The 12813-nt window shown below is 42.3% G+C and overlaps 1 protein-coding gene across 1 annotated transcript in view; it reads right to left on the bottom strand.

Annotated features, from left to right (window-relative positions):
* CYYR1 (cysteine and tyrosine rich 1) overlaps positions 1-12813 on the bottom strand; it is a 53433-nt gene that overhangs the window by 5318 nt on the left and 35302 nt on the right. The window contains exon 4 of the mRNA XM_085297963.1: positions 528-685. Within this exon, the coding sequence (XP_085154089.1) occupies positions 528-685 (158 nt within the window). The remainder of the gene's footprint in view (positions 1-527; positions 686-12813) is intronic.

The raw sequence follows: 12813 nt of genomic DNA, 5'->3' as shown, positions 1-12813 counted from the left end.
GCACCATCACCCACAGACCTTATTATCCAGGTTTTCCCCCGCCTGTGGGTAGGCCAGGCCCCCATTATGCTGGGCAAAGAGAGGGAGCTGACTGCRCGTGAGCACGAACAAACACCAGAACAAGAACCCAAGCGGGAAACAAGGGATCCATCATYGGAGGGCTGCTGGCACGCTGCGGAAGCCTACACGGCACAATGCAGCACTGCCCTGAGCGCGGTCTAAACATGCTACTGCGGGCACTGGAAACCATGCAGCTGGGTTAACATGGCACCCGGCCAGAGCTAATTAGCCCACTGAGTAGCAGAATAAATTAGCCCAGGCAGAGCACTGCTCTAACTAACGCTGTGCCTGCCGAGCTGCCCTGAGCTTCTCAGCAGGGAGTCGTGCCGCTCCCCTGCTGCATGAGAAAAGCCTCCTTTTATAGAAATATTCACATCCCTGATCTACTGTAAAGTCATAACTCTCCACAGATACACTCCTATCATGACCACAGGTGCTCTTGCAAGGCTGCAATTTAGCTTCCTTACCTGGGTACGTGCTGATGGTGTTGATGTGCGTCGTTCGGATGACCCCTACTCGAGTCCCGCGGTTGTTCTTCATGCACATGCAGATACAGATGGCAATCCCAGCAATCACTCCCATTATAAATACTATACCGAAAACAATTCCAGCTATTGCTGTGCCTCTGCAAGGGGAATGGAAATATGCAGTCAACATCAGCCAAGGAATGCTTAAAAAACAAAATTCTTTTCTCAGGAGTGGCCCTCATTTGAGCAGAAAAGTGATTATTGATTATTGAAAATGCTGCACATACTGACCCATGAGGGTGTCTAAACAAAAGAAATGGAAAATCCCAAAGATTAAAATGAGAAACTCTTTCAAAGTCTCATCTTTGTAATTGTGCCAGAACACACTCCTCCTGGCTGAGTGTATGTTAAAGCCATGGCCTTCTGCATTTAAGAATTTTTAAACACTACCAAGAATAATTTCTTATCTTTCTCCTCATCACACAAGACATTTTTTTCATAATGATATTGGTACAATTTTCTTTTCTAAAAGAAAGAGTAAGTTATCCTCAGTAATATATTCCAGAAACATCCCAAAGCACCTGCACGCTGTGCTTCCACAGGAATGTTTTTGTCATTGTTTTATCTCAGGTCAGAGTTCCTCTGCTGCACTTCTGAGCCTGCAGATTAAGGAGAGCCTCCTCTTCTTGCAGATGAGCAGCAAGAAGCAAAGCAAATGGCCATTCCTTCACATTGCTGTTGCAGCAGTCAGCACAAGCATTTGGGGCTTAAGCAATTTCTCTTAAAATGGTCCTGAGGAAAGRATTTAGCTCAGACCCTGAAGTAATGAATCAGACTTTCCTTGAAATTATATAGAGAAAAGAAGCCTTACAGCACGGACACACAGGAGACAAACCTGACTAACAGCGCACTGAAGAGCTCCTAATAATACTGAGGGCAAAATTAGCCTTTCTGATGATGCACCTTGGTTCACTCASGCTTGTTGTCAGGCACAGGGAGTGAAATATGTATTACATGAAAGACATAGTCAGTAATTTTATGAAAACAGCACAACACACTGTCAGAAATATTATTATTCTGTGCATCACTGTATCTTCTAGCACAGATTTTAAGTAGCAACCTTGCTGGAAACTTTTCTTATTGGACATTTTAATCAATCTAAATTGATAATTTAGTCAGCGTGAATAAGCTYCACTAGGAATTATTGCAATGTGGAGAATAAAAGAGACACTGTAAAACTACAAGGATAAGTATTAAAAAGAGTCTAAAACATAGTCTAGCTTTCCCATATRAGTATTGGAAGAAGTAGCAGGTCTGATTTTCAAAACACTGATAACCTACTGGCTTCCAAAAAGTCAACAAGAGTAAGGGTAGACTCAATATTTGAAAAATCAGACCTTCTACTTAGGAATATAAATATGAATTTAGGAGCTTGGTTTTAGGCCGTGATTATTCAAGAATAATGCAGTATAGTATAGTATAAGTAAACAGAGACAATTTGCTTTCTTACTAAAACACAGTGCCAAGGAGTTAAATTACCTTCTGTTCTTACGTAGCAATGAAYGTAGAGTGTGCAGGGAGAATACACCTGTAAATATTTTGCAGTATATATAAAGGTCTAATTTATGAAGCCCTAACTCATGGCAGAAAGTATTTAGCGATGAAACCAGTAGCTCAAAAACCATTTTGGTATGCTGATGTGATCGCGTATTTTGGTATTAACCAGTAACAGTAACTTAGAAGCAAACCACCAGGGGCAGCAGGACTCTTGCTTCTAACCAAAAAACATAGCCTGAAGCTTTCAGAAGATGTGACCAGGTGACCTTCTGGTTTTCACATTTAGTTCTTTTTTTGAGAGCAACTGCCGTATAAGAAAATGGTTCATTTCAGGAGACACTTTAACACACTATTCCTTTAATTCCAGAAAGTTTTCTTAAAATACTGCAATTCAAACAAGCCAGGCATAATGAAAGGTACGCTTACTCTGAACAACAGTAGAATACAACAGTACAACTACATTCGTTAATTGGATGAATCACTGTGACCCTTCCTGGGAACGCCGTACCACAAAATCACCAGGAACACCGTTATGCTGAAATAATCCACTTCCTAGGCGCAAGAAACAGAACYAAAGACTACTGCGGGCTGCCCTAAGGATCTACACTGTGTTTCTTCTTTGAGCAGCGCTCACTGTTTCACAGGACATACAGTCCAGGTATGTTCTGCCAGGCTAACCTACTCCATCCAGAAACTGAAACCATTTGCTGCATTTCTAAGTGACTGCAAGCCAAGGAGAAAGTGACATCCAGTCTAAAGTTTGGCGCACGTGGATAACACACAGCCTTGCACATACAGCACATGCTACCTTCCAAGAGCTAAATGAGAAGTTCCATAGTAATAAAGCTCATTTTAAATAGAGTTTAAGTGACCTCCAAAGGAGAAGGTGTCCCATCAATTCCAAGAGTGTTCAGCAGAGTGCCATTTGGTTGCCCTAATCAACAGGCTGCGCTGGCGCCTATCAGACGTCCCACCCTCATAACCTCATCCCGCTCTCTTTCTGCATAAACAGTGACTGCTCCCACGCAATACTGCTCTGCTAGTATCATTGCAGATTTAGGGGTACTTTATATGAGAAGTAAGTGTTCCCAAGGAAAGGAACAAAGAGGACAAAATGTCTGATACCTTCTTCAAWCAGAGCTTCTGCCTCTCCTGAGATATTAAGCAGATACTTGGATCCCTGTCAACTCTGTCGCTTTGGAGGACAGAACAGAGACCTGAGGACTCACTCACAGTCCTATTTTTTTCTGTTTGTAAAGGCTTCTTAGTATAAACACAACTGTATCAGCAGGCAAAAGACACATCTGCCAGCCAGCCAGCCCAGTTCAATAGGCAAAACAATGATTATCAGCTACACCATTTTTTGCTGACTTCACCATAGCTCCTGCCGGTGTAGCCATGAACTGCAGATGAAAATAGTMACCAAAGAAAATATTCACCAGCTTCGCTCTGCTGACAAAACTAGGAAGTGCAAGTCTTGTTCAAGGTACAGAAATCAGGCCAGAAAGTGATTTAAATAGCTAGACCCACTGCTGTTCACAGATTCATGTTTTTGCACTGCAAGGGTAAATTGAGACCACCTATGGATAGTTGAGCAAAGAGAGCCCAAGACGTGGAGCAAAAGATGTAGGTCACTTTTTAAATCCAGTTATAGCCTAACTGAATATCAGCAGAAAGCCTTTCATTGGCATTGGTGGGCTTCAGATTAAACCCAATGTCATACATTTTAAATTGCTACAGAAGTCAAATGCTTCAGTTTAAAAGGATCTGTTTCAGAGGATTTTGAGAGAAGTATTCTAACGTTATAACACTGACAGCGAGTCAAACTGTCAACATCCTCATTTGGAGACCTGGAACACCTGCCACTCACAAAGGCACCAAGRTAAGCTATGAGCACTCTGCCTTTAAAAAAATCAGACTGCACGTTCCCTGCATCAGATCCTGGCAATGCTAYAGTCCTGCAATAACTGTTCTGGGCATATAATACAAAAATAAATTGTTCTTTTTGTGGAAAGCCTGTGGTATGACTAGAACGTATGAGGAAAAAAAAAAAGCATGTCTTTTCTTACAACATGGCCAAGTCTCCCTTCATGCTATTTGGGAATTTTAGAAAATAAGTATCCCATAAATAAATAACCATTAYTTCATACTACAAAATGCTTGCTTGGTCTGCATCTACTTGTCTCATAGATATATTAAAATTCTACACAGTGAGCAGAGAGATACAGATTGTATTTTTCATGCTATCACCACTGCAGAGYTTTTCAAGAGAAACTGCCTAAGAGATAAAGGGCATTAAAGCAAAAGAAGACCTAGAAACCAAATAGCAGAGTCACATAGCAACTAGCAAGTTTGAAAAGAAAACTTTGAAATTAAACCATTTAAAGGAAAACATTATGCAAGGTCCTTTACGGCAACAAAACATATGAAGAGAAAAACACTGCCATAGAAAAAGAATGTACAGGAAAGTAAAGAGGGAGAGGGGAAAAATATTTTTAAAGCAGCAGAATGTCAAGAGAAATTGTCAAGGTGAAAATCAGATATTCAGAGGAGAAGCTTTCCCCTTGCTCTTATTAACACCCTGCTGGAAGGAATGTAATCCTTTTGTACAGTTCAATATTTCTGCCCAGACAAAGCCCTGTGCAGGGCTTCAGGCCATTTGCTGAACAGCACCGACGCACTGGAAATCCTGGAGATCCCCCCATGCTGGGGCCTTCACCAGTGCTCCCTGCAGATGGCCCAGCCAGAGCGGACTGGGGCCCAGGATCAGCGAATTGGGCTCTCAGGGGATTCAGTGACTGGTGGCTTTTACACAAGCGGCAGAAGCATCACTAGTCATTGCTCYAACCTGCTAGAGACAGATGACTGAGAGATTGAGGTCTCCGGCTCCTTGAGGTCTTAAAGAGTGGGAATAAAGTTCATTTAGCACCACTTTCCCTTCCAAATAATTTGGGAGTTAGGCAAGCAAAGCAGTGGTCAAACTTGCTCAAGTTAAGATGAACGCTGTAGGGTGAGTGCATCTCAGAGGCTTAAAAAATTATGTCTGAGTTAGTTGGAGTTTCTTTAGAGGAAGAATGATGACTGAATAGCTACCCTCACACTCCTGCCCTTTTTCCATTTGCTGTCCCTCACTATCAAGTGGTTTCTCTTGGCTTCTTTTTTCCTCTAGCCCTTTCACTTCCTGAAAGACCTCTACAGGTTTTCTTAACCTGGAGAACCCAATAGGGACCATGGCCAAAGATGCCAGGGAAGAGTGTAAGAAAAAGGAGAAAATATGTATTTCTCTTGTGACCTCTTCCAATGTTTAGCAGCTCAGCAACAAGCTGAGCAAAAGCTCAACAAACAAAGACCTTTTTTTCTTCTTTTTTAAACTATCACTCAGCAAGTTGTCCCTTTGCAAATYTGCCCAGTTTCCCCCTGAGCTTGGGTAAACTTCTAGCATCCACAGCATCACRCGGCCAGGAGCTCCCCATCCTGAGCACATGCATAAAGAAGGAYCTCCTTCAGCTCAGGCTGAACCGCCCGGCCGCTGCTCTCACTCGAGCCTCCCAGGTCTCAGCTCCTGAGCCACCAGCTGCCCTTTCCACRCTGCTCACAATTTCGCAGCCTTTTGACTGTCACAGAGTCGGGAGCTAAGATTTTATGGAACTGTTTACCATAACACCAAGTCTCATTTCTCAAAGGCCATGTCAGTGCGGAGCCAATCATTTTGGGGGGCGTTAGGCTTGTTTTCCCCTATGTGTATTACGATTCTGCTATAGGCACCAAATTTCCCGCCATGGTGCCCTGACTCATGTCCTCTGCAGAAGCAGACAGGCTAAACCTAGCACAGATAGATTGAAGCCCCAAGTTTTTCAAAAGTCCAGCTCACTCTGTAATACTGTATCAATTTATAGAATATCATTACAGAAGTGGTGGAAAACCTTACCAGAGATGCATTTATATTGGCATAGAGGTCTTTTCATGTTATAATAGCTTATGTTAGCAATTTTACAGAAATTTGATTGAATATGGCAAGAGGTTGTTAGAAGCACACGAAGATCCACTTTTCCTTCACCATATTTCATTTCCATTTCAGTGCAAGAAAAAGGTGCCATTTTAATAGTCTTCATTTTGCTCRCCTCATCTTTTCCATCTCATCATCTATCCTAATTTCTAGTAATTTTTTAAGTTCTCCAATTAACTTGTTGCMAATTCTTTCAGTTTATGATTTGTTGGCACTGAATATCTAGAATAGCACTAGTAATAATGCAYGAAATACATTTTGGAATACTACTAATAAATACTTTTTAAATTTTTTCCCTTTCAAGCATTCAAAAAGGAGCTGATAAGAGATTTTTAAAAACTCATTCTCTGAGGTAAAATAAAATAAAAAAAATCAATGATCTTTGATCTTCTGATCCAGCCATTGAAGTCTTGAAAAAYGTACTCTTTGGACTGCTAATCAGATTTGAAGGTATTTTGGGGGAGGGAATGGTGAGTTGTTTGTTTATTAATCTGGCTGGCAAAGCCTGGTGTGCTGGGACTGACAGCAGAAGTGCAGCAGTCTCATGTGCAGTTTTCTCCTGAGGACGCTGGAGCAGATGGACTCTTTCTGGCTGGTTTGCAGCTACCTACAGTTGCCCCTTAGTTTTAATAGGGACAAAACTATGCTATAGGTGCCTGCTCCTCCGAGAGCCTGGTTTTGCTCTCCAGGGCAGTTTGGCTTTATGCTGGGCACCTGGAGAGCCCACTGCAGAAGCCAGTCAATGAATGATTGTATCAGCCTGGGTCTCCCCTTGCTAAGCCAACAGCTTTCTCACTACAACCTTTTGCAAACAGGGAGCACAGAAACATGTGGAATGAGAATCTGTCCAATTTGGGAATCAGTAAAATAGTCAGCTAGCTGCTGCCCCTGCTCTAAATTAAATAATTAGTTTGCAGAGTAATAACTCAAATTTGCTAGGCTTGTCTTTGAAATGTTACTTTGTGAGCTGCACTTAGGCAAAGTTCATACTGGTACTTCCTTTAAAGGCACATTTTACAGCACAGAGGAAGGAGATGACTGTCTGCTTCCGTAAACAAATCCCATCTGCCTATTAAAGCTGGGTACAAGCTGTACTTGGAGAGTATTTCTGCGGGGAACAGCTTCTTACCCTTCTTTCACTCCTGTTGAATTGCACTGAAGGTGTGCTGTTAATGTTTAATTCCTTCAGAATTGTTTCCTCCCTGCCGTCCTCTCTCTACCTTGTTATACTCACAAGACTATTAACTGGAGCGGCACAATATCCTGAGTAATACCCGTACTATGAAAAGGTGGCAGCTAATCATCCTGGTTCCTCACCGCCCTCCTCCCTGCTGCTTGCGGCCAGGTTATCGTTTGAGTCAAACTACGCAACCTCGCAAAGGGTTAAAGGATGGTACTTTTCATCTTCCCGTATTAGCGGTGCCTGAGCAGTCGGGTACGCTCCACCGCTTGTTAAAGGCTGCAGATCCACTGGAGCATAACTGTGGCATACTTAAAGCATCGGAGAGAAAAGCATATAAACTGCAAAACAAAAGGACACGTAATTATAGCTTGTTCTGATTGAGGCTAGTCTTTGGACAGGTTTTGCAGACAACTTACCTTTTGAGAAACATGTCGATATTTTATGTTTAGTTCCTTTAGGCAAAATGGTACGTTTTTCGCCCCGGCAGACTGCTGGGGATGCTGCTTGGCCAGCAGTGCTGCCATGCGCTTCAAATGAGCTTGCTACCCTAGAAAGGCCTATGAGGCCCGATGTTGCTGCCACCATAGCGAGAGCCTGCAGAAGGTGGGCAGCAACCTTCCTCTAGCTGGTTCCCAAACCACTTCCACTGCCAGCCTATGACGAGCCGAAGATCCTCCCGCCGTCTGACACCGAGGAGGTTGCAGGAAATGTGCTTCCACCCTAGCTGAGAATCAGTGCAACGAGCAGGGCTGTCTCAGAAATAACTTTGGGGACTGAGGGAGTGACACATAGCATACAGCTGGGAGGTGCATGTTGCAGCAATATGACAGGCACAATACTTAATACATGACGGTGTTTGAGTTATTAACTGATCATGGCTAAGCAAATACATTTTGATCAGTCGCAGTCTGTCCAGCATTTTCATCAGACACAGATGCAAATACTGCTTTGGAAATGAAACACTGAGACTATCTGTCTGGCAGTTCAAAAATGTCAGGCTGTTACTAGCATGTGAAAAAAATTTCCGTGCCCACTTAAATTAGAGCAAGGGATTAAAAAGCCAGAAATACAGAAATAACAGCAGGAAAAAGCTATTCTCCACATTTCATCCAAAGGAATTCTGATCAAGATATTGCCGAGGCTTCCCAGGTACCAGTTTTTACTCTCACATTCTCTTGCTGCTTCTCCGTGCTTGTTTTGCAGCAGTTCATCTCGCCCCACCTTCCTCTGCTCAGACATCCTGTCCTGTTCTCGGCAGCCGTGACCTCCCCTTGCTATGCAATGTCTTTCACATGCTTCCCTGGAAAGGAAACAGCATCCCTAATGGCATTTCCACTTTTGAAAACGTTCCTCATTGCGCTCCCAGGGCCTAGCCTGACGTTGTCTTAAATAGAAAATTATGACACTACTGTACCTAATGTAACCTTTGCTTTAGTTTAGGGATTTTTATTTTTGTACGCCTACCATTTGTATTGCTGGCTGAGTCTGCTGCTTAAAACATGTCCTGAATCAACAACAAAGGCAGAGGCTGAAGCTGCTGCCCACCTCCTAGCCCTCCRGGAAGCCAGGCGCGCCAGGTCTGCAGGACGTGTTGGCCTTCCAAGAAGATCACAGACCTAGTAACCCTAATTGTTCCCTTTTGGCATCAGCCCGGTGACCAGGTGCAAACACTTTAGAGAATGTCAGGATTATTACCTTTCTGGTAAATTCTTAACGCAGTCTTTCTGACAGCAATTTTATTTATAACAGCTTCTGAAAATGCTTGATGTTCTATGTCCCATTAGGTCAGACCAGGAGAAACCCGAAGTTTCCCTGCCTGGAAGCTCTTGCCATAAAAGATTGACTTGTTCTTCTGATTTCTGGATTTTTTGYTTGTAGGCTCTTGAAGTGTCAGAGCAATCGGCAGCCCGACCTGTGTAGCTTTACTCGGGCTTGCATCTACTGTAGATTRAAATCTGGCCTGAATCCATGGCTGCCAAACCACAGAAAGGTTCATAGTTTGGAGACTTTTCACCCGCCTACACCATGCTTCAAGCCCGTAATAACCCCTGCAGCCAGCCCTGTTTGACATGATTTTGATTTGCCAGAGAACATTGTGCACAGGGCAATAGAAAAAGAAAATAATGAAAGAGAATGAACTGGTTGTTGGCCAGAAAAACCTTCACCCCTTAGCATGGCAATCACATCTTTATGACTAAGTTTCTGAGAAATAACCAGAAAGAAAAAAAAAAGAAAAAAAGAAGTAGTGCTGTGCTTCGCTTGGCAAATAGGGTAAAAGATAGGCATCAGGGGGACTTTCCTCAGCTGTTGAGATGTGGGACCTGATTTCTGGACACAGCRCCCATTTCGGGCACTCCCCTGAACGCCAGGGCTGACAGAGCGGCTGAATGGCTCGGGAGGGCAGTGCTGGAGAAGACTTCCCTGCAGGAAGTCAGCACAAATTCATGCCAAATTTAACTGACTGTGTATCCATGGCCCAAAGTCAAGGACTGATTTAATGAAGTAACTACATGTCTCCCTGCCAGTTCAACCTTTTTCACTATAGGGTTGTCTTTGAGAAGCAAAACGCTGCTGAATGCAACTCCCGAGTGCAAGGTTATTATTTGGTTTGCTAATGAGCCAACCTGTTTGTATTACACAAATGTGACTCTTCCTGCTAAGAAATGAAAGGACCTCTTAAGGTTACAAAAGTTTTAACTTGAGTAGGTAACTTTCCATTATATTCACCTTGAGAACAATTTGTTATCACTACAGTGTTTCTGGCGGAAGGAGACAGTTGAGCAGAGTTTACTCCCCAGCACTTCATAAAGACCAGGGGCTTTCCGTTTCTCCTCTGAGGCTGCAACCCTGGATTCCCTAGGTTCCCCTCATGGGCTCCTACACAGGCTGTCTTTCAAGCATTCAGTCTCAAAATACGTCTTTAGAGGCAAAAGCCTGAACTTGGTATCTCACATTTGGTCCACACTTCATACAAAACTGTGTGCTGCTTACKCAAAAGATTCTTCCCAATTTTGGAAAAATTGAGGGCAACAGAAACATTTTTTCCTTCTTGGTGGTCAGCTCTGAAGACAAAAGTAACCTAAAAACAAATCTAATGGCTTACATAATTTGCTAACTAAGCACATTTTCARTATTGAAACATTTCTGCCTAAAGGCTACGTAGCCCCTAAATACCCACTTGGGGAATCATTACAAAGGACTGCTCTATCATCTGCTGACCGACACGGCACAAGCCAAACGTGAGCTCAAGAGAGCTTTCAGGGAAATGAAGACAGCGTGCAGAGGGAGAAGACCCCAAGCAAATGCCAACAGAACATATATTATGAAGCCAACTTCAGCCTTTTTAGTGTCAGAGTAGAGATTTGACTGAACTGGAGAAGCATCATATGGACTGCCATTCCTGAAATGCTCTCTGCTGATTCAACCTACTTTTTGGTAGCCCATCGTTCTCCCTCAAGGGGGACCACAGATCTTGTTCTGGCATCCTATGATATATACTCCTTGCCTATTTAAAATTCCTTGGGGTCCCAGATCAACCAGAATATTTTTTTTTTCAGAGAAACATTGCTCCTTCAGAAATCACATCTCTCTGAAATCACTGCTCTCCTAATGGTGGTAGAGATGGTGCTGTTAGTTTAGTAATATTCATAATATTCCATTAGTTGCTGTCTTTTACTCACAAGATCTTAGATTTTACCAAAACCATAATACAAATCCCAGTTCCACCATTTTGGTTAGTCTCATTTCTCCCTAACCGCAGCTTCCTCCTCCTGGCCTCCAAGGGAAGGTTCTAAGACAACATTTTTTGGGGACATTTCGTGATTATTTTGTGCAGGCTATTTCAGCTTCCTCTGCCCTTGGACCATGGTTTGCTGCAGCTGCAATGGGTGAGATGAACCATTTTCCCACGTGTTCCTTGGTGGAGAGCAACTGACTTTTAGTGCAACTATGCCTCAAGTACAGAACGTCCCGTATCAACACCATCATTGGAAAAGGATAAACACTGGAAAACTGGAGGCTTTGGCTCCTCCCTGCACCAACAAAAATACCAGCAATACTTTGTTACTCTCAACAGCAACAGCCTGTGGGACGCTGCTGGTGCAAATCACTGCTACTCAGGCACTTGGGGCAGGTAGGGTGGGACCCACTTGCTGAACCCATTTCGGGGTTGGAGCCAGGCATCTGGTGACTACAGCCATGACTCTAGATAATAGGTCTGATGGTATAGACTTAACCCACTTCCAATTCCTGCAGAGTTCAATGTATGTGACATGCAGTTCATGGTCCTTTCCTAATATTGTTTCATTAGTTGTCTTTCATTGACATTAGTGAGCTATAAATCAGTCCCAGAGTTTGGAGAAGAAGATCATTAACTCTCACTTTCTTTGGGAGGTCGGGGGGATGCAGAGGAGAAGTCTGCATTTTATGCAACAAACAGGGGGGATGACTGTAAACTAAATATTCTCTTCCAAATAACAACAAAGCAAAAAACCATAAAACACTAGCGAAATAACATAAAACATTAAGCAATAAAATATCTGAAAATGAACAGATGCCTGCACACAATACCATTTTATGTACTAGAAAAAATGGTTTTACCTTTTTCAGAAATGTGATTCTCAGAACATAAATTGTGTCCCCAAAATGCATTTATGATTTATTAAATTTCAAATTTACTTTACTGCTTTTAGAATTCTCCCTTGTAGAATAAAAATGAAAAAGATATGTTTTTAGAAATTAAGTAATCTGAGGAAGTGGCTCCTGGAAGATTTATGAGAAAAAAATCCTAATTAAGAGATATTAAAACCCAGTTTCATAGATTATTTGATTCCATTTTAAAAAGCAAATTATAATTTTTGTTCATTGCTTGATTAACAACAAAATAGTTTTTTTACAAAGGCAGTGCTAACTACTGCAGTTATTGAGTCTAAACAAATCTATCCAGGCTTTGAATTATCCAGCATGGGGATTTTTCATAATATCTTCCAATAAAAATAATAAGACACTGGGAGTTTAATTTTAGAAATTCTGGAGCAGAGTGAAAGAGAAAAAAATGTTTTTCATCTTCTCTTCCCATCTCCTTTTTCTAATAAACTTTAACATTCAGCTCTCTCAGCCCTGTGAAAGCAATAAAAGAGCCTCTTCTGCATTCTTCTCTGTATCAAATTTTAGCGGCAACACCATTTTTCTTCCTCTCTTCCCAGGTGCTGTGCCAGGCAGCTTCTGAGGGCCACAACGATAAAGATGCACCGAGCCCAAGCCAATGGACACTCTAGCTGTACATCCCGATCCTGCAAAAACCTACCGTGAACTTAAATGTATTTACATAAGGCTTTCCAATATTCAAACCCTATTAAGTAGCCCAGGCAAATCGTGGTTTTAGCRCTTTGGAATGCCCTCCTTACACATGCACGAAGTGCCATTTACAGATGCAAAGTGAGCTAAGTGCCTGCGTGTATGAATCATTTTATGTTTTTATGTTTCTGAAGAGAAAGGCTGTGAGTCAGAAAACTAAAAAAAAAAAAAAAAAAAAAAAAAAA

The sequence above is a fragment of the Rhea americana genome, unplaced genomic scaffold (assembly GCF_003343005.1).
Source record: "Rhea americana isolate MKP2758 unplaced genomic scaffold, rheAme1 scaffold_133, whole genome shotgun sequence".
NCBI lineage: Eukaryota > Metazoa > Chordata > Aves > Rheiformes > Rheidae > Rhea > Rhea americana.
Note: the sequence above shows the minus strand (reverse complement) of the source record. Positions and strands in the feature narration are given on the sequence as shown.